Here is a 22,712-nt window from a genome sequence, read left to right on the forward strand (position 1 = left end):
CTTTTTTTTTTTTCCTATCTTTAAGTTCCTTATAAATTGTTAGTTTTCTTCCCGACCCCTAGACGGTGAGGAAACGTAACAAGCTGACACATTAGTGCTAGCTTTACATGTCATACATTCTGCTTCCCACGGATCTCGACCTGGACGAAAGCATGGAAATTGTTTGTGCAAATCTTCTGTAAATTTGTTCTTTCCTTTGGGCATTGTTTCCACTCAGCTGTCATTTGCTGCTACTGTCAAGCTACTTTTTGATGCCGAACACAACAGCGCTTCGCGCGTTTGCGGAGAGATTGACAGGCAGGGATTGGGATTTGGCCAATAGTTGCTGCAAGCCTCTTATAATCGATCAATTGGTGTGCGAGAAGGCAGGACTTACCAAGAGAGGGTAAAGCAATGCAAATATGCGCGTGCGCACAATAAAGATGCACATCATAATGCATCTAAAGCCGAATCCCGGTGTTATTTTCGCAAATTTAGAAATCCCGATCGGACGCTTTTTTTAAGGTACGAAAAAGAGAACATGTCCGGGAAAAAGAGGACGTATGGTCTGGCCATAAGGTGTCCTTATTAGCCATATGTGAAAATTCTTTGGAAAATGTTGTAACAAAAATATTCGCTTGTAAATAATAAAACTCACCTTTTCTACGCGAAAACGAAGCATGTGTGCCAAACGTCATAAATAATGCAAGGGCACTTCGAAGGGAGGACATTTGTGACAGTCACGCTGGAAGATAGTTTTAAACTAAATTTCCAATAAAAATAACTTTGAGCACCAAAACGTCAAGCCTTCCAAAGCTCTCAGAGTGTATGTAAGTCTTTGAAAGGAATAGGGCATAGGTGTGATAAGTCTGAATAGAACGCCCCAGCTGCTGCGAAATCAATGACGTCGACACCACAAACTAATAAGGAAGGAACTAGCTGTAGTTTCACCTGCACAAATTTGCGACGCAGTTTGCAAATCTTCCTTGGAACTACGGGGAACGTCATATCGTTGAAATATGTTGGTAACGATTAGACTTGCGACCATAATTCGTTAACGCAACCCTGGTAGGCTGCCAATGCCCTGAGGAAAGATGAACTGTCTTCCCTTCCAGACATTTTTAACAGGACACGACACAGGACTATGATGTTTTTTTTATTTTTATTTTTTTATAAAATGGACGCGTAGGGCCTACAATCAGGTGGGAAAGGTTTTTTTTTTTTTTTTTTTTATATCAGGTGGGAAAGGTGTTTAAACTAATGTATAATTTTAAATAGTTTTGGTGGTACATTCTAATTTTCCCCAATGGATTCGTTGTTTAAATAGCAAGTATTTCAAGCAATCATTTAACAGGTGATTTCATCCAAATCGAATTACAGTATTTATTCCTGGGACAATAAATCTGGTGCAACCTAGGTTAAAGTGGTCACGGCTCATGCATTTGTCGTTCCATATGGGGTTCGAACAAGTGTGGTGGTTACAAAAATATATAAAGAAAAAGAGAAAAGAAAACCAGGCCTCGCTTTTATATGCTGAAGTCTCGAGCGGGCCCATTACTATTAGGCCTACGAAATCGAAACAATTGTTGCTCTTCGATGCTGTGTAATAAGATGCATGTAACTACTTAAATTGTATGCAGAAAGGTAGTTTTTGTAAAAAGTTTTACCTAGGCCTACGTTTAAGTTTTAATAAAAACATTTTTTATTTACTCCTACATTTTTATTACTGTCACGAAACGTCACTCATTCAACGTCATGGATCAAGGTTGAATCGCCATTGAATTTGGTTTCGATTTTGCAAATTGAATAACGTTAATATCGCGACGTTGTTTCAATGTCTTACTTTTAAACGTGGGTGAATTAAGGTCTTGCGTCAACGTTGAATTAACATTGAATTAAGTACGGGTTTTGCAAACCGAATCAACGTTGATAGCGCGACGTTATCAACGTCGTTTCAACGTTGAATAAACTAGATTCAGTTTCATATTCACTCTACACTGTACACAATTTTTTTTAACCTAGTTTGCAATTGGATCAAAATATGACATACTTACTGAGTGATTCACTGTACAAATTCAATGTTTTTTAAAGCAACTGATATGTATGCAACTTGCTGTGCATAACTTGCAATAAAATATACACAAAAACAAACACCTCTGTGTAAGTCAGTGGTGAAGCTTGAATGTGATCAAATGAGAGTCTGTGATCAAAAAGAGATTATGGCATCTGTGAAAGCAGCTGTTACAATTTATCTTCCATAGATGTAAAGATGTACATTCAGACAGTCAGATTTCCAAACTGTTTGTAGCTATTTGTAGTGCAGGAGTGGGATGTTCCACATTGTATGGGAGAAGAAGAAAATAAAACACTGCATAAGATGCCAGAATGAAAAATGAAAACACACAAACCCCTTTTTTAGAATATAGATATTTTTTTATTCCTCTGAATAAAAATTTACAAAATAACAATAATATTTTTTATTCAGGGAGTAACTGCAACAACAGTAAAACTATAAACAAATAAAAAGAAATATGGGTCTTTGAACACAAAAAAAACGGCAAGTGGCATCGGTCAAGGGAGAGTCTTTTTTTTTTTTTTTTGCCCATTTACCGTACCCATGTGCTCCAAGTCCTCCTGATGGTGTAGTGACTCGCCTCAATCTGGGTGGCGGAGGACAAATCTCAGTTGCCTCCGTGTCTGAGATTAATCTGCACATCTTATCATGTGGCTTGTTGAGCGTGTTACCGCGGAGACTTGGCACATATGGAGGCTTCACACTATTCTCTGCAGCATCCACGCGCAACTCACCACATGCCCCACCGAGAGCGAGAACCACACATTATAGTGACCACAAGGAGGTTACCCCATGTGACTCTACCCTCCCAAGCAACCGGGCCAATTTGGTTGCTTAGGAGACCTGGCTGGAGTCACTCAGCATGCCCTGGATTCAAACTCGTGACTCCAGGGGTGGTAGTCAGCGTCTTTACTCGCTGAGCTAAACCGGCCCCCAAGGGAGAGTCTTCTTAGGACCACCACCACCCATCCTCTCAGTGCATACTTTATATTTGGACATGGTCTCCTTTGTTTTTGTTTGTGTTGTTTTGAATGTGCTAATGACAGCGTCTCAAGAGGAAGAACAAACCACAGCTTAGATCATCGTCAAAAATGCTGTACATTTCAGCCAATGTTTAAAAAATCCTGTGTGTTGTTGCCAACCATTTCCCAAAGCTGTACCGAAGTTATATAAAGTTATGCCTTCTTGTGTTTGTTTTTTGTTGAATTTTTAATTTAAAAAAATATTAACTGCTAAAATTTGTACTAATGTCAAATGACTTCACTTGAGGCTATACAGTATCATTGTGGTGCTTTTTTGGACAATTTTGTTGTATTGCTTTAAATATAGTTTTGTATTCATTCACAGTTACTTTTCCTCATAATGATGTTCTGAGTGCATCTCCAAACTACAACTGCTGTAATCTAACCATGGCTACTGGAATCTCAACAACAGCTTCCGGTAGGTAACTTTACAACAGTTTTCAAAGCAATTTTCATCAAACAATATTATGAATTTTTCTTATACCATTAATCTTGATGTTGCCTTTTTGAAGGAGATTCCTCTCCTCTCTCAGAGCTTAGAATGGTGCTCTTGGGAAAAATCGGGGCTGGAAAGAGTAAAGTGGCCAACGCAATCCTGAAACGCAAAGGAGAGAAAAGTGGATTGTGCGGTTTTTATGAGGGTGAACAGGCAGGAAGAAAGATCTGTGTTGTGGACACACCAGGATGGGACAGAATCTCTGTACACCGAACACCAGAAAACATAAAGAAAGCAATTGTCAGAAGTGTGTTACTTTGTCCTCCAGGGCCACATGCTCTGCTTCTAGTGATACCTGTTAAACTCTCTCTTGACAAACCATCTGCAAGTGAAATGAAAGCTACAGAAAAGCATATGGAGCTACTGTCTAAGCGGGTATGGAAACACACAATTGTGTTGTTTGCTTGTGATGAAGGAGTCGAGGAATCTACTATTGAAGAACACAAGCAGCAAGCAAGGAAAATCCTGGAAAAGTGCGCAGGCCGATTCCATGTTCTTCAGAGCAGGACTTGGGAATCACCCACTCACATCTGTGAGCTCCTCAAAAAAACAGAGCAGTTAGTGAAAGAGAACTGTGGTGATGTCTTCATATCACAAATGCACCATGAATTGATTGAGCGCAACACACCAAAGGACATTTTAGAGTTAAAAAGGAAGTATGAAGAAAGAGAAGAACAGATAAAACGTGCAAACAATAAAAAACTTGATGAACTAATGAGTGTATATAAAAAACAGGACGATGAACATTTAAATAGAACAGACGGACAAAGAAAGAGAAGTGGAAGTCTGCAAGGTCTGCCTCCTGAAAGTGAGTATTTGATTAGACCACAAAATCATAAAAAATAGTCACTATTACACTTTACATGTGCACTGATTCGTTGCTGTGTTTTGTTACTCTTTGTTTAGTGGAAGAAAATAAAGGACATCCTGATGTACAGAATGTGGACTTGGAAGCCTTAAAGCGCAAATACAGAGAAGAAATGCTAACACTATTGAGATACTATCTTAAACCTGTTGCAGTGATATTTATGGCTATAATTGGAGCTCTTGTTGGGTCAGTTGCTGGATCTGTGTATGGGGTTTTTGGGGCTTGTTTTGGAATTGTTGTTGGAATCTTGGTACCAATTCCACTCACCTTCTCACTCATTGGAGCAGCAGAATTGGCAAAAGACAGATCACGAAGGGATATACAAACCAAATAGTGCACAGACTCAATAAGCTGTGCCTTTCTGGGAATTTTCATGCAAATACACAGTGCTGGGTAGATTACTTCTGAAATGTAATCCAGTACTGATGACAGATTATACGACTCAAATTGTAATCAGTAATGTAATCTTTTAAATTACGCATTTCGTTCATTTAATGTGCAATCGGTCACAGACTCAGTCCAAGCTTGTCTATTATTGTTGTTTTATAGATAGCCGTATTTACTAATGAAAGTAAATTTGATGCACGAACTTTGTAAGCAACATGTTTACATTTACATTTATGCATTTGGCAGATGCTTTTATCCAGAGCGACTTACAGAGCCCTTATTACAGGGACAATCCCCCCAGAGCTACCTGGACTCAAGGACACAATGGTGGTGGCTGTGGGGATAGAACCAGCGACCTTCTGATTACCAGATTACCAGTTATGTGCTTTAAACATGGGGGTGGTGATGGTGTAGTTGTCTAATCACAATTTTTAATCAGTGTCCTGTCTGTCTATAGGACAGACCAGATGTTGAAGTGAAACATCTGTCCTGAAACCTGTTACCTGATTAAACCTTAAATTCAACAGCAGCTAATGTTATAGTTGTTTAACAATCATGTTCACACTTGAGTACCTGAGATATCTTTGTATCTAAGCATCAGTTCTCAGCCATCAGACAGAATGGTATTGTGCCTCAGACTAAAAGGCTTCAAGTCTCAGGAAAACAACTCATAAGGTGTACAATATGGTATCAGACCAAAAGGCATTGGAAGAAATTGCCTAAGACTCAAAGGCAACAAACTCATTTGAAAATGTTTGCTTTTTCAGAGAAGAAGCTGATTTAAGCTACAAATTTCAAAAACTGTATGGCTGTTTTAATACATAACTCGAGGAAGACATTAACAAAGTCTATGCATTGGAACAAGTATAAAAAAAGTTTACAATTCTTTGCCATTGACATCATAGATAATGCATGTTTTTTCAGTGAAGGGGAATATACAGTATCTATCTTTAGTGTTACTTTACTGATTATATGACAGAATACCAATGGACCAAAAAGTGAAAGACAACAAGCCAGGTTTTTTTTTTTTTTCCTTTATCCTGGCTCCTTTTTATGTAATTTTTTATGATTATATAAGATGGAAAAGTGTCTTTATGGCTACTGGGATGTAAAACAACAGGTTTTGGAGATATGAAAAATGTATGCAACTTTCATGACAAAGGCCCCATTTGAAGCCACATAGGGGCGTTAAAGAGTCGATTATACTACTGTACACATGAAACAAACGTAGGACCACATTTGACTATGCACATGTTGGTTTGGAATATGATTATAATGGATCAGTGATTTAGGTGAAAATGAATGCAAAAAATATCAGACTACTCCTAATTATGAATGTGTAGCCATCTATCTATCTATCTGTCTGTCTGTCTGTCGCGTTCTTTCCCATAGGGATCTAAACACTTTATTGCGTAACTATCAGCTAATTCCGCTAAAGAAAATGAAAGCGCTTGATAGTCCACAGTAGCGCGTGGTGGTGTGTCAGTTCTAGTGTAAGCTGTTCTGCTAGAGCTCGAGGGACGTGAGGGGAGGAGTTCATTTGATTGAACGCGCTCACCCACTTCAGTTATAAAGTTATACTGAAGCGAGAAACGCGTGTGCAAGACGGATCTGAATCCAGTCTGTGTGGCATATCACTTAAAACAGGTAAGTTTCCTTCAAAATTGCATTCAGTTTTTCTTTGGACATGACACAAATTAGTTACGGACTAGCGTGTCAAGTTTTGGTCTCGTGATGTTCCAGCGGATAAGCATAGACAGACTGCAGTGCTCGTATTATTTGTCTGAAAAATATCTTCTCGTCTTACCCGATGTTCTGAAATATTCGGTTTCTGAGATTTTTGGTTGCACTGGGTGGAGTATATATGAATATGCACGAGTTTCCTGTTATAGCAACACTGAAAATATTAATGCCTGCTACCTGGATCACAATTCATCAAACTATGTTTTCAGAAAGGTAATTGCTTTTCAATTACAGTTAAACTGAAACTATGTATGTTCATCTATTCACAATAATTTATATATTGTGTTGTGTGTTTTGTTCAGAATGATTACAGATTTGCGCAGGTAGCCTATCTTCGGAACAGCTCCAAGTCAAATAAATAAATAAATACATATTTTTAAAAAACTAACCATAAAGTATTTTTAGTTTAAATTTAAAAATTTTAATTAAAACCTTTGTTGTTTGGATAATTTGTAAATATATCTGTGGTGGCATTAATATATAGTTTTATTTTGTTAATATTCTGTGCTATTCCTTTATCTTTTTGGTAAATAACTTTAACAGAAACGATGCATTTATTATTAGTATTGCTTTCTTTTCATTGCGTTGGTACTACTTTCAGAACTATGAGGTACATTTTCAAAACTCCTATTACAAAACTGTAAAGGGATCACACTTCTTGATCACAATCCTAGTCATTCTTTCAAAACCTGATCTCATGCTTTGGTTATGCTTTCTATCCATGTAATCATTGTTTCAGAACACAAGATCATTGTAACATGTAATGAGAACATTTGGTTTAATCACAAAAACACAACAGTATGGTCTGTTTTCAATTAAGTACTTTAAACAATCAGTCAAGTCAATAGCAAACAATGCAAGTTACACGTTCAAATCACCTTTTTGAATAAAAGGAATTACTCTACTATAATCTACAGTCATCATAATGGACGTTACACTTACATTATCTAAGCAAATTGACAAAATCCATTATGACTAACATATTCATCCAACATATGATCAATGTAATTCATGCAAATATGAATGCGTGTGTGTGTGTGTATATATTCACCAGCAGGCAAATGTTTGAAATAATGTACAGATTTAGCTGTTTTGGAAGGAAATTGGTACTTTAATTTACTAAAGTGTCATTCAACTGATCACAAAGTATAGTCAGGACATTACTGATTCAAAAAACGGCACAATCACTATTTGAAATAAGTAATTTTTGATCAAATCTAGACAGGCCCCATTTACAGCAGCCATCACTCCAATACCTTATCCTTAAGTAATCTTGCTAATTTGGTACTATAAAATAACATGCTATTATATCAAACACTGCTGATTGCAATAGACTGGCTTAAGGTCAAAAATGGCACAAAAAAAAAGAAACCGCTTTCTCTAGAAACACATCAGTCAATCATTGTTTTTAGGAATGAAGACTATACAATGCTTGAAATTGCCAAAACAAATCCTGAAGATTTCATACAAAGGTGTACACTACAGTCTTGTAAAGGATAAATGGCTCTAAGAAGGACAGAAAGAGATGTGGAAGGCCAGACGTACAACTAAACAAGAGGCTAAGTACATCGGAGTCTCTAGTTTGAGAAATGGAAGCCTCACATGTCCTCCGCAGATAGCTTCATTGAATTCTACCCACTCAACACCGTTTCATGTAACATCTATGGCAAGTGCTAAATGAAGCGTGGGGTGAAATGTCGGCTGTGTATCTGGACAAACTGATATACTATATATATATATATGTGTATATATATATATATATGTGTGTGTGTGTGTATATATGTAATTTACAGTATTTGTACAACAATACTGTGGTTCCATTGTGAAACCTTAAACTTAAACATAAATTTACAATTATAAAATTAGAAATAATGTCAAATAGTAAGGCCTCTGTTACTGTAACCACATGGTCAACAGTGATGGCCCAGACTTCATTCAAATTGCCAGTATGCTGCCTCCATCCCTTTGATTTCCACCTCCTTGAGGAGGCCATCTTTGGTGCGGTCTATGTCTACCTCTTTGACACCTCTGCAGGTTTCCTCTCTCTTGCAGTCTATCCTGCTCCATGATTGCACATTGCAAATGCTCACACACAGTTCTACTTACTGTATATGGTATGGTAACCAATTGTGATTACCAGGTGAAAGAAATTAGTTGTAATTGATTTATGTTTGTTTTATCCTGATTGAAAGCATGGTTAGCAAACCAGTTTCTAGTAGATTTGGCACTGTGGGCAGGTGCCAATTCCTGCTGGAAAAGGAAATCAGCATCTCCATAAAGCTTGTCAGCAGATGGAAGCAAGAAGTGCGCTAAAATATAGTCATATATTATAAATTAACCCCTTCACAAACCCAGTCGGGAAGGAAGTTTATTTGTAATGAAAGTGCCTGTGATTTTTGGGAAATACAACAGTCTGAATGCAGGCGGTTGTGTAAAATGACAGGGAGCCTGTACTTAAAAAGAGGGGCTTAAGTGTATTTTTGGCCAATGAAATAGCAAGTGCTCTTGACAGAGAGGACTTGCTATGACAGAGACGTTACATCTAGGTTATAAAACCTTGCGAATGTGTTTTTGAGAAGACCATCCTGCTGCAAAACATATGTCTTGTAAGGACACACCGTTCACCCATGCCCATGAAGAGGCCACACTTCTAGTTGAGTGTACTTTAACACCAATTGTGCAATTCGCACACTGACACTCGTAAGCCAGGGCGAATACATCAACGATCCAGTCAGAAAGTCTTTGCTTGGAGACTGACGTTCCTTTCGTGCATCCTCCGTGGCACACAAAGAGCTGGTCAGAAAGTCTGAATTGGCGGGTGTGCTCAACTTATGTGTGCATCGCTCGCAATGTGCATACAAACCTTAGGCACACCTTTCCTGGGTTTGACAGTGGTTTTTGAAAGTCCCGGACCAAACGCCAGACATGAATTGTCAACTGACAATGCTTGCAAATCACTGACCCATTTTACTGAGGCCAAAGCTAACAGTAATGCGGTCTTAAGAGAAAGCACATGCAATTCAACATAGTCCAGAGGCTCAAAGGGAAGCCTCTGGACTATGAGTGCTTTTAGGACCAAAGTTTGGTCCCACGTCGGGACTGTTGTAGGGCATCGGGGATTTAGCCACCCTGCCCCCTTAAGGAATTTTATGATTAAATCATGTTTGCCTATAGAGGTAACTGGTATGAGATACGCAGATATAGTCGCCACATAAACTTTGAGCAATGACGGAGTGAGCCCTGCGTCCAATCGCTCTTATAGAAATTTATTAATTTCAGGTATAGGGCAGTTCACTGGGTCTTTGCCATGTGAAAAGCACCAATTAGTGAGAACATTCTATTTCAGTGCATAAAGACATCTCGTGGACCGTGATCTAGCCTGTAAAATGGTGTTCATAACCAACTGAGCCAATTCTGGCTCGTCCGCTGCGCTCCAGTGAAAGGCCACACTTGTAGGCTTCACAGCTCTGGCTGGGGATGCCAAATCGTGCCTTGTCTTCTCAGCAGTATTTCCCATGGAGGCCCGTCCAGTGTTTCTACCATCTCCAGAAACCAGGACTGATTGGGCCATTTCGTCACAGTTAACAGAAATGTTTCCATGTCCACTCGGACTTTGCTGATGACAGAATGAATGATGTGCATTAGGGGAAACCCATAACTCGTTGGTAATTCGTGGGCCAGCGTATACTTCTCCCCAACTTTGTTGCTCATGTTCTTACACTTTCCTCGCCATGTCTACACATTACCCCTGTGCTCTCACTGGCTTCCCATTCATGCTCGTGTTGATTTTAAAACTCTCATTTAAAGTTTAAAGCAGTTCTTGGTATTGCACCAGAATATCTTTGCAGTCTTGTTGAGCCCTATACTCCCTCCTGTTCTCTTCGTTCTGCCAATTAATTTGCACTTCAGCAGCCTTCCTGAACTTAAATCTATGGGGGAAAGAGCTTAGAGGCCCTAAGCTATGGAATGCTCCTCCTTTTCCAATTAGAAACACCCCAACCTTGGACTGTATTAAAAAGTTTATTTAAGGTAGTCTTTTAATATTTATTAATATTAGTTTTATGTGTGGTTGTTGCTTTGTTAGTAATTTTGTGTTTAGTCTTTTTAAATTTCTTGTTATGGTGGTTGCTGTTGTATGTTATGTGCTTATTCAATCTTGTAGTGCTTTATAAATAAAAAGTGGTGTTTTTATTATAACCTTTTGTCTTCTGCATGGCCCACTGTAGTGAGGAGTGTGGAATCGCTGTGTGAGTGAGCTGAATTTTAGATCCTTTGCCAGAACACTTCAAGAGAGTGAAGAGTCTTCTCGTTACCGTGAAGATCCCGCCCGCTGACTCGTGTATGTCGACTGCAAAGTAGTAGAAGGCTTCTAGATGAGAGAGATGCTCACCGTCTTGAAGGGAGAAAATTCTGAGCAATGGTGTTTGCGCGCCCGCTTTTATACCAGACAGCTTCTCGCCTTAAAGGGTGGGGCTTAAACACCATAGCTAATCCTGGCGTTAGTGTACAAAGGTTTCAACTACGTCATGTAGAAGGACACTCTCCATAGTGTCAGCTTAGTGACGCAATGTCAAGTGTACTGAATTGTAAGGGAACTTTAAATCACAATGGGACATCGTAATGTTTCTTATTTCTTTTCAATACAATCATTTGCTCCCTTTATTCTCATCAGCAAAAGGCAAGTACACCCATTAGTAACTGTATTTTTCACATTTACAGTAAATGTGCAAATGATTATATGGACTTTCTCACCTCTTTTCCACACTGTACCCTGAAGCCTCTTGGTTCTGTTAGTTAACGTTTTCAGTTCAGTAGACGTCTGTTATTGCTTCCCGCAGCCAGAAAGTAATCAGATCACGATTCACTTGTGGAAAGCAGAGCTGGATTTCACTTTTAAATCTTGCTGCCATTGTTCTGTTCACCGAACCTGTTGTTGTGTGCTCTATTGAACCCTATCAAATTATATTGAATTTGGCAAAAGCACGAGTCATGGACCACATGCCTTGTGGGTTTTGTGAATGAAGATATTGTCTATATTGCAGCTTGTCCTTATGGTTCCTTCAGTGTTTTGTACTGACCGAAGTTCCACATCAGCATTCCTAGTATTGTGTCCATAATAGTCGCAATAATACGTATGCTATCTGCATTTAGGTTAGCACAATCTGAAATTGTAGCTCAATGAAGCATACAACTTTACTTCAGTACAAACACATACTATGGGCTTGGTTTTATTCCAAAACCTTGCTCATGATGTATACAATTTATGACTCCATTTATTATGTTTTGGAGGCTTCTTGTTAAAGAGGCACCATCAAGTTGAAATGAAGTATTTTTATGGTTTATATAAATTTGAATTCCCATTTAGAATTCCCTGGATCTAGGCATAGTGACTTGCCTAGACCCAGTTAGCGGGGGATGAATCTCAGTTGCCTCCGTGTTTGAGACTGTCAATCAGTGCATCTTATAACGTGGCTTGTTGAGCACGTTACCGCGGAGATGTAGTGCATGTTGAAGCTTACACTATTCTCTGTGGCATCCACGCACAACTCACCACGCGCTCCATGATGAGCGAGAACCAAGTTATAGTGACCACAAGGAGGTTAACCCAATGTGACTCTACCCACTCTAGCAACCGGGCCAATTGGTTGCTTAGGAAGCATTACTGGAGTCACTCCCTCGATTCGAGCTCGCGACTCCAGGTGTGGTAATCTGCGTTTTTACTTGCAGAGCTACCCAGGCCCCCAAATGGTGCCATTTTTAATAAGACAATAAAGTTATCAAACCATTGAGGCAGTGTTTTACATACACTCACTGAGCACTTTTTTGGGAACAATATGGTCCTAATAAAGTGTCTGACTTGGTCTTCTGCTGTTGTAGCCCATCCACCTCAAGATTCGACATGTCTGGCACCAACAATCATGCCACAATCGAAATCACTAAGATACATTTTTTTTTTTCCCCCATTCTGATAAGTTGATGGGAACATTATAAGTGGAGTAAGCTATTCCTGAGAAAGACTGTTGATATTTGACTCATCAGCCAAACAAACACACCCCTTCCTTCAGTGCTCCTTCAGCATCTCTGCCCCCCAAATTCATGCACGCTCAATAATGTTGTGTGGATCGGTCCGATCTGTTTCCCTCTTACAGAGCCAAGGCTGTGTATTTTTTCAGCGCACACACAGAATGGACAGCTAGCAGACTGTGAAGAGAGATTTGTGATTAAAATGACTTACTCCACCTTAACTGAAGCTCCTGACCTGTTTCTGCATGATTTTATTAATTGCACTGCTGCCACACGATTGGCTGATTAGTCACTTGAAAATATAGGTGTACAGGTGTTTCTAATAAAGTGCTAAGTAAGTGTACATCACTGGATGTAAACTCTTAGTCTTTACCCTCTGCTGCGATCCCTTAGAAGCCTGTGGAGGCTGGTTTTGACTTGTAAAGATGTAATGAATTGGCAAGGGATGGTTATTTGCTTGGACAGAGAAATCTGGTGACTGAAGAGAGAGTGCCGCATAAATAATTATGACTGGAAGAATCCTAAAATCCATAAAAGCTACCAATTTAATCAGAGTAATTATTCCCCTCCTGAGTTCCAGAAATGAAATTCAGTGAGTTTTACACACTCTATATGCTTGTTTGGACACTCTAAACAATAGCTTTCCATCTCCCTGTCAACACCTTTTTAAGCAGCCCAGCATTTACCATGTTTACACATTAATGAAAGTACAGGCTTGCACAGTCTTGCTGTTTAAGTCAGTCTAGTGTTTTTATGGCAGGCTAATGGTTTAAGTGACTGTGTTTAACTCTGTGGGAGAGAATGAGCAAATGTCTGACCTGAAAGGGCTGGAGCGAAAGGGTTGGCTGGTTAAAGTCCACAGGGTGTCTGTATTGTAGGTATGAATCGGCCATCTGAACAGATGCAAAGAGACACTTCTGATCAACACTCCAGAAGCATCACATTCAAACTGCATGTTGACATGTGCGCCCCCTCAGATTATTCTGCCAAGTGGATTTTGAATGCAAATTCCAAATTAATTAGGCTAGGTAAAAAGTTGGTTTAAAAAAAATAAAGAAGTGTTTTTCTAAAACAGAAATCACTAAAATTGGTTCGTCCAATTAAGTCGCTCCTTCTGCAGATGCTGTAACTGAAGATTCTGTCAGAATTTTCTCACCCTCATTTTTACTAAGTCTGCACAGGATTTATTATCCATAATGACAGGAGGGTGTAAATAGTGACTCCGGTCTGTCAAGCTCGGAAAAAGGACAACAACAAAAACCTCACTTTGGAATGACGGTAAATGTAATTGATATGACTCATGCACTATTCCAAGTATTATGAAGCAATATAATCTTTTATTTATGTAGATGTAAATCTTTATTTATTTTATTTATGCTGTAGGTATGGCAGCGATGTTGATAACATCCAACCTCATTGGTTCTCATCTTGTTTAAAAATTTGTGAAATTATGTTTTCAGAATGATGTTGCAAGAGTCATATGAATTACTTTTACTGTGTTTTAATGGCAAGGTTTTTTTTTTTTTCCTCTGAATCCTCTGAATACTTTTTAAAAATTCACCTCATGTGTTTCATGCTAGAAAAAAAGTCTTACGAGTTTGGAGTGACATAGCAATAATTTGGAGTGATTAAAAGCAATAAGGCTTGAGGGGCTGTGCTAGATTATGAATATAATCACAGCTGAAGGGCATTGATAGGTACGACACGAAGCAACCCCTTCAGATGTGACTATATTCTTAATATTGCACAGCCATTGAGTGCCTTATTGCTATTATAAAATGGTCACCAAATAATAAGAATATTAATAGTGGTGCACTGCCAGGGGGCCTGGGTAGCTCAGCGAGTATTGACGCTGACTACCACCCTTGGAGTCGCGAGTTCAAATCCAGGGTGTGCTGAGTGACTCAAATTGGCCCAGTTGCTAGGGAGGGTAGAGTCACATGGGGTAATCTCCTCGTGGTCTCGATTAGTGGTTCTCGCTCTCAATGGGGTGCGTGGTAAGTTGAGCGTGGATCGCAGAGAGCAGCATGAGCCTCCACATGCGGAGTCTCCTTGGTGTCATGCACAACGAGCCACATGATAAGATGTGTTTTGTTCTGTTGTCACTTTCAAAGTTCATTGTGGCATACTGGCAACCTGGTAATAGTCATGAGAGCATCACACACAGTAGAAATACATTCAAAAATAAGAAAGAAATATCAATTTCAAGCTCCAAAAGTGCTCCAGTGAGATATCATTAGTATGTATTATTTGATTACTGCCTTTGGCATTTTGTTGTAACAACAAATCTAATTAAGCAAATGCGTGGAGATGCAGTTCTGTTATTGAAGTCTTATATTTGTTATTAGTCACAATGTTGCAACCAACATTATTCGGATTTAAATTGGGGGTATGTAACGCCCCAATAATCAAGACAAACAAGTACAACCACCCGAACCCCCGCTTCACAATACAACTCCCGCAATGTTCAAACCAAATGTACACCTTTGGTTTGCAGTGTACGTGAGATTCCCTGCGTGCAGCAAAAAAGATCGGCCCTGAATCCAGGCATGATCGGCAGATCATTAGCCTGGCATTTAAGATGAAGATCGGACGATTTAGATCTGTGGCCGAATGATCGGTGCACCCCTAAATGTTAAGGACATGAATGTTCATTCAATTTCATATTTTGTAAGTAAATTCTTTAAATGCCATCCTTCCACCAGAAAATACAGTCCCTAGCAGTAAACGTTAAACAGAACTTTGCTAGGCAACAAGAATAACTGTCAACTATGGGTGCTGCAGAGTGATACAAATAGAAGTTCTGAGAAGAACTCCGAGCTGTGCTTTATCATGAATGGCTGTTGAACAACCAGATAACCTACATTATCATAGTAATAATACATTTCAGGGTTTGAGTAGGTCATCATTACGATTATTCTGATATGCAAGTTTTTAAGGGCATTTTTGCTTTCTTGGGCGATAAACTATTTTTGTACTGTGTTGGATTACCACTTGATGTCCAAATGTAAAATCTGGGTCTAGAAGCAAAACCAGTTGAGAAGCACTGCTCTAGAACTTGTCAGCTGTTGTAGGATCATGGAAATCATGCGTAGCTGCTCACCCAAGCAGCAACCTTCTGCCTAAAAATCTGCACTTGTTACGCCTGAAAGGCTATACAGCTTTTTATGTGAGGGACGCACATTTGTATGAGATCCCCCCTTGTCATGTCTTATTCAAATTGTAAAGTGGGGAGGAGATTTAGGCCAGATTTTCCATAAAAGGAAACAAGGTCATTTTCCCTTAGGTTTCAGCCATAAAATCTATTTAGCAAACGCTGTCCTCATTTTCCACTTAGTGAACGAACTCTGCCACCATCAATTCTGAAACGCTTATGAGACGAGTTGTTCATTTATGCTGCTACGTTATTTCTGAATGTATTATTTGATTGAGAAGTTTCCATTCAACTGTTATATCTTATCATAGCACTAAACTCATACAGCATTATGAACTGTATTTTGGTGCTTTTGGAATACATTGTTCTGTCTGTTTTATAAAAACTTGTTTTGCTTGTTTCATTCCTCCAAATCCACCCAGTCACTGCCTTTTTCTTGTAATTCTCTTTTTTACACCCTCTGCCATCTGATAAATCTCAGCTTTGGTCCAATTAAACTCACATTTTAGCTGCACTCTTGAAAGTATAACTTAAAGCGTTATTCAAAGAGGAGTGCCAGTGGTGGTCAGACCAGAGCTTTCCAGTTGCTTGGTTTCAACACTGGCAAACGCACTAAGTTGAGGCCCTAATGCCCTTTTCTAGAGTCTGTAATTTGATTTTCAGTCATGCTTGTGGATAGCCAAGTTGGGTCTTTTTTAGCCTTTCAAAGCAAAATCACTGACTCTTACAAGTCTGGTCATTACTGATTAGGGATGCTCCGAAAAATCCTGATTGAAGCATCCCTATTGTTGATATTTGTTTTCATGGTGGATTGGCAGCAGGTATGCAATATCTTTGGAAAAATAATGCTGTTACTCGTATACATATGCATTATTTTTGTAAAAATCGTTTTAGTGGAGCTTGCTTACTCTATGCATTTTCTTAGACAGATGTATGAAATGTCATCCCTGTATCCAGCACTATAGATGGAGTGAGTTATGTGACATCATATCTGTGTCTCTGCAAATCTGTATGTTTGCGTGTTGCCTGGCAGGGCAGAAATTGATCAATTCATTTAGCCTTGTGCGTGCGTGCGTGTGTGATAGACTGCTTCCTGTTTATGGGGTGCACATGCGCCAAGTTGTTGTGGAAGATAGTGGAAATTATGGCAGAAGAGAAAATTAGATGGCCCCACTTTGGATGGGCACAATGATGTGTTTTTCATGATGTCGTTTGGGCTTGTGTTTTAATAACCCACATCTCTCAATGGCTCGATGTGGTCTCTTTCAAATCTGGTTGGCAATTGGCATTTTGCTTGGTGACAATTAGAGTTTGTTTCAAAGAAAGGTACACATTGTAGCTATGCATTCATAATTTGTTTATCTTATAATTTAAATAATTAAACATTTGACTTATGAAATTATCTTTACAAAAACATACAAAAGATGTCTCCATTAGTTTCTGTACCATTTACGTGAAAGTTTCTCTTTAAAAATAGAATTTCGGCATCTGTTTCATTTCCTCTCATACATGCTTTGATCTTATTTATTTGATTCCTCTTTGTCGGTTGAGGTTGGCAGTCCTGTGGCTGAGGGAAGGAATCAGCAAAATTGGTTGTACTTTGGAAAAAGAGCTGATGGTGACTGTTTTCAAGACCAAACCAACAGTCAGACCCATTTCTTAATAACTCCTATGTAATTTTCCCACAAAAATATATTACATTACTGCCTTCTCTTCCTCTCTTTCGTTCACTCGATCTCTATCTCTTTCCTCCATTTTTTTTTTCCTCCCTTTTCTACATAATCCATTCTTTTCTTGGACAATCAGATAAAGCATACTGTATGTCCATCTCCTTTTCATACTTTTTTAATTTAAATTTCAGAGGGGTTACCAGGATATCATGTTTGGGGGGGCAACATAAACAATTGAAAAAATCGGCGCACAATTAAGCTATACTACACACAATCTGTTTTAGTGCATATCTTTTTCTAAGCCAGGAACCGAGAGATAGGCACAGGGCCCCTATTAGACTATAGGGCTTAAACTGGATTTTTGTTGTGTCAGACCTCACTCATCTGCTAGCGATGGAAAAATATGCACAAAACAATCCACTTTTAAATTGTAATTTATCATCAGATGCAGAGGTGTTTCCAGCATTGAAGGACATCCGAGGCTTAGCCCAGACAATTTTATTTTCACACTAGCAACCACTTCCCTGTAGTCCAAAGCTGGTGAGAGGGTATTCTTTGAGTTTTGCTCTGGCTGGGCCTGTTTCTACAGTTCCTAAATCTTCCACTCTAGTACTATCCTCAACATCCTCTCTCCTCCCTGAATCATCTGTGATGCAAAAGAACAGATACAGCACATAACTTATTGCAAATCAGCTTCAAACACCTAATTCATCAAGTGCTACATATGTCAAATTGTAGACCAAAACCATTGAAGAAAATGTATTGGGAAGAGCAGATCAGTGGGATTGCCCTTAGATCTATCATGATTCTTGAATTTTCATGTACATTAACATAAAGTCATCACAAAAGAGTTATATTATAGTGAGTAAAGTGAGGTAAAAAAGCAATACATGAATGACTTTAGTCTAAGTTCATTGACACACCATGGCATCGAACTGTATATAATTCTCATCATCTCTATGAGAATAATTCATCTGTCAAAATCCTTTCATTAGGATCATTGAGATAAACAATGTTTCACTTTTAACTTTCTCTAAAGTAAAGTGACTTATTAATTGTTACCAGTTTCCATGCCTGATTCTGGCACTGCTGCTGACTCCTCAGTCTGTTGCTCATCTTTGCTACACTCTACAAAACCATTTAATCAAATCAAAGTGTATATTTCCTACAAACTAATATCACAAAACAAGTCACACATACATTTTATGTTAATGCTTATTGGTTAACCTTAGTGAAAACAACACCTGATAAACAAGAAAAGCACGCTCCGAACGGGGCTTGAACCGCGGTGTCCGGCGTGAGAGGTGACAGCGTTAACTCTGAGCTACCAAGCTGCATCAATTTTAAAAGAGGAGGTTAGAGGCTACAACTCTTGAGGTTTAGCCTACTGTGGGTGAAAGCCAGCTAGATGATGATCTTAAGACTTTAAGGACAAAAACAAATGTGAATTCTTACCCACTGACTTCTTTCGGAAAAATCCCCAAAACCTCATTTGCTTAATTTTTGCTGTCTTTCCTGCTAATTGCCGTTAACTCGCCACTAAGTAACGTTAGTTGATGTCAACGACTGTGCAAGCTCCTCCCCTACCTGCTGCATATTCAACAGAGAGGAAGAAACGGAGTCGCCCATAGGCTACCGACAGCAAAGGAACTTATTCTATAGGCTAGATTATGCCTATGTCTATTTTTACAGGCTGTATGCAGTATGTGCAAAGCCAAAGCACAATGAAATAAGGCAACTTATGATTTCGGGGTTTTACATAGGCTTTTGTCCGGTTTCATATTTGTCAGTCAACTATTCAAAATACATTCGGGGCTACACTCAAAACAACAGATGGACAGATTATTTCTCAAATTCTCAGGGGAGGCACTGCTTTCCCCAGCCTCCCCCTAGACACGCCCCTGTTAAATTTGCTATTTACTAACCTATAAAATGTTTTAACCAATCAAATGTTTAGTTCACTCCAAAATGATAATTCTTTCTTTATTTACTCCTTATGACGTCTCAAATTCATATTACTTCTGTGGCACACACGAAATGGTTTGAATGATATATTATGTTTTTTTTGTCCATACAATGCAAGACGGGTCCAAAACTTTCAAGCTTCAAATGCTTTTACAGCATATAGTGTGTGTTTGCCAGCACTGTTTTTCATTTTAACTATTTGCCTCAAACTAAACGCATTGCTATAAAGTTTCTATGACTATACAAAGTGCATGCATATTTAACTTTGAAAGCATTGGTAAGTTTATAATTGTTGTCTGTTGGTAACATTGGTGTTTTTTTTTCTTTTGCGATTTGGTGTTTGTAACCTTCATAACTTACCTTAAAAGTGATGCTAACTAGGGTTGTTTCAGTATAGTAAAAAAAAAACTAAAATATAGCTGCAATTATGGGACCAAGCACACCAGTGGCCTGTAATGAAGTGTGATTGAACATCACTGATTATAATTTCAAGAAAAGCAGTTTAAAAGAACATAAGTAGAATTGCTTGTATTACAAATCAATTAATTACAACTTTGACCAACAGGTGGTGCTGTCACCAAATGTCTTTGGTGCGGTCAGGTTGTGGGAACTATGGCACACCCAAAGATTCATGTCAATATTGTAAAGCATTGCCGAGATATAGCTTCAGATGCTGTTTGGCGTCTTGCCATCTAATTCTTTGGTGCGCTATTCGATAATCATTGGGTTTATTAAAAAGCTTTTGATAGCTTTTTGTCGTGAGTGTCCCTAGATGATACACAGCAAAGTTTGTGCGAATTGGACTTACAGTCTTAGAGGAGTTTGAAAAGGTAGTTTTTCAAAACTCCTAGTTTTTCAATCAAGTCTAAATGGCGTAAAGGAAGTATAGTCGACCATTGAAAATTGGATATCAGTGTAATTGGGATAACCCAAGGGATCTAAAGAGAGCAGTGACAGACCAAATTAGCGTAATCATTTTTAAAGGTCTCGATATAACTTTGGACCTCAAGGTGGCACTGGCCCCAAACTGTACATGTACCCTCATGGCATAGTGCTGATGATGCATAAAAAAAAGATTCATAATGATTCCTCACTGCGTTTGTAAAATACAGTGATTAAGTAAAAATTTAAAATGGCTGACGCCCAATATGGCCAATATAGGAAAATTTGGTATTATTCAACTTTTAGACATTTGAGAGTGTCCTCTGTTAGTGTGCCAATTTCATAACTTTCCTATGTGTGTTTCTTTGGGCTGCCATAGACTTCAACAGCGGAAGAATAATAATAAGAACACTAAAAGGTACAATAGGGGCTTTGCACTTTTGATGTTTGGCCCCTAAAAACTAACAGAAAAAATAGGTGCCTGGCCCATAATAAAATCTCAATATTTTTCAGCCTTTTGAAGATATTCACTGTTAATAAATATTTATGTATTTGCTCTGAAATGGCTTGAAAGGATAACCTATATAGGGTAGATTAAAGTGCATTAAATTATGTCAATATGCATGATGATGCTTAATTTTATATTGCCAACGAAATCAGTATGAATATTTCATAAATATTGAATGCATTGACCAGGCTTAGTTTTATTAACTGTTGCTTATTCCAGGGTTAAGCAGTGTGAAAAGCCTTGACATAAGGAAAGGAAACCCTTAAGTGTCTTTAGATCCATTGGGCATTCATATAGTGGAATCTAGCCTAATTTTAATGAGGCAGTAAAACATGTACAGCTGGATTCTTGACAGAGCCTTAGAATGGATATGGCTCTACTTGCTTCTCTAATTAGCAAATATCCAACTCCCTCAACCGAACTCTGACTTTCCTGTCACTGAGAGACCAGCTTACAGATCTGGATACTCTTAAGCAGACTAAATGCCTATTCACACCAAGCCAGAACAATAGATTCCTATAGCGCTATTCAAACTGGGCCCGACGAATCGTCTGCCGACAGTCTAAATGTTTTTTGTTTTTTTTTTAAATGAAGAGCAGTCTGATTTTTTTTTCTTTCTTCTTGTCTTACAAAGAAACACTGAAAATATGCATTTCATAAACAATGTAGAAGACCATAAAAAAAATATTTTTTTTATGTGCTGACACCTCATATTAGCCTATATAAAATACATAGTGTTTTTGTATTAATGTACATTAATTCAAATGTACATAACTGTGCCTTTTTATATTATCCTGAATATAAACATATTTTCATTAGTTGTCAGTTATAATCATCAAAATTAAAAGGAATGAACACTTGAAATATATCAGTCTGTGTGGAATGAATGTATACATTATCCAAGTTTCACTTTTTTAATGGAATTTCTGAAATAAATCAACTTTTTGATGATATTCTAATTATATGACCAGCACCTGTAATTGCCAAACCTCACTGCTATATTCATTACACAAATATTATAACACCTAATATCCATGTAACTTTGCTCTTTTTCTCACCATGCACAAGATACCCTGAACTGCTCCAAGTGATTTTTTATTTATTTGTTTTCATGGAAAGAAATGCAAAACAATTTCTTAGTTCCTGAAAGATATGAATGAAATAAGTTTTGTGAGATATCTCCCCACTCTTTGTGCCAGGACTAGACTCTGTAAACAGCTATATAAAAACTCTCTGTGGGCCACGGTCTCTTAAGGCCCAAACATTCTCTATGCAAGTATGTGAACGCAGACGCATCTTACTACACAAGCTCGATTTCATGCGTCGTTGCGTTGTGAAATGTGTCAGAGTGCAAATTCATAACCTAACGCAAGTACACGCTGTATTCTCAGCATTGCCGCAAGGGGCGCTACAGTGGATTTTCTTTTTTCAATCATCAACTGTCATGGCGGAGCAGCAATTTGAGGAGAATCTTGCAGAACAAGTAAAATTATACAAACATTATTTTCTGTTGTCTTTATGGCAAATACAAAAGCACACTCCTCAACTGTCAACATGTTGAATCCACCACATCCAGTTTTGTGGTGCCTAAACTCTTTCCCCCTTGTGGTCCAAGGTTTGTAACTGCCAGAGCAACGCACCTAATGTATGTACAATTGGAAATGTATGTAAAACGGTCGAAAAAAAACAAAACAGATATTCCTTTTAAGTGAATCAAAAACATGGAAAGAACATAAAGAATCAGCTAGGCAAAATTAGGTAAATAAATTCTTTAACTGCGTTAAATATATTAATCTCATGCATTGAGAGCTGAATGCTTAAAGATCCATGCAGTAAACCAGAATAAATATGTTTGTAAAACAGTGGCACCTACTGTACAGGGGTGAAATTGTTTTTCATATTATTCGTTTCAGTGTCTGTTTGAATAGACAATGTCATTG

The 22,712-nt window shown here is 38.3% G+C and overlaps 2 protein-coding genes across 2 annotated transcripts in view; both read left to right on the forward strand.

Annotated features, from left to right (window-relative positions):
• Positions 1-905: 905 nt before the first annotated feature.
• Positions 906-5,520, forward strand: LOC127646841 (GTPase IMAP family member 4-like). The gene is made up of 4 exons (XM_052130749.1): positions 906-1,181; positions 3,401-3,493; positions 3,588-4,379; positions 4,478-5,520. Exons 2-4 carry the CDS (start codon positions 3,463-3,465, stop codon positions 4,771-4,773), a joined length of 1,119 nt encoding a protein of 372 aa, XP_051986709.1. The 5' UTR covers positions 906-1,181; positions 3,401-3,462; the 3' UTR covers positions 4,774-5,520.
• Positions 5,521-6,383: 863 nt separating this feature from the next.
• The window catches only part of LOC127646949 (protein TANC1-like), a 117,836-nt gene continuing 101,507 nt past the window's right edge, over positions 6,384-22,712 (forward strand). The window contains exon 1 of the mRNA XM_052130942.1: positions 6,384-6,473. The gene's annotated coding sequence lies outside the window, so the exon portion shown is untranslated. The remainder of the gene's footprint in view (positions 6,474-22,712) is intronic.

This window comes from Xyrauchen texanus, chromosome 7, assembly GCF_025860055.1.
Source record: "Xyrauchen texanus isolate HMW12.3.18 chromosome 7, RBS_HiC_50CHRs, whole genome shotgun sequence".
Classification (NCBI taxonomy): Eukaryota; Metazoa; Chordata; class Actinopteri; order Cypriniformes; family Catostomidae; genus Xyrauchen; species Xyrauchen texanus.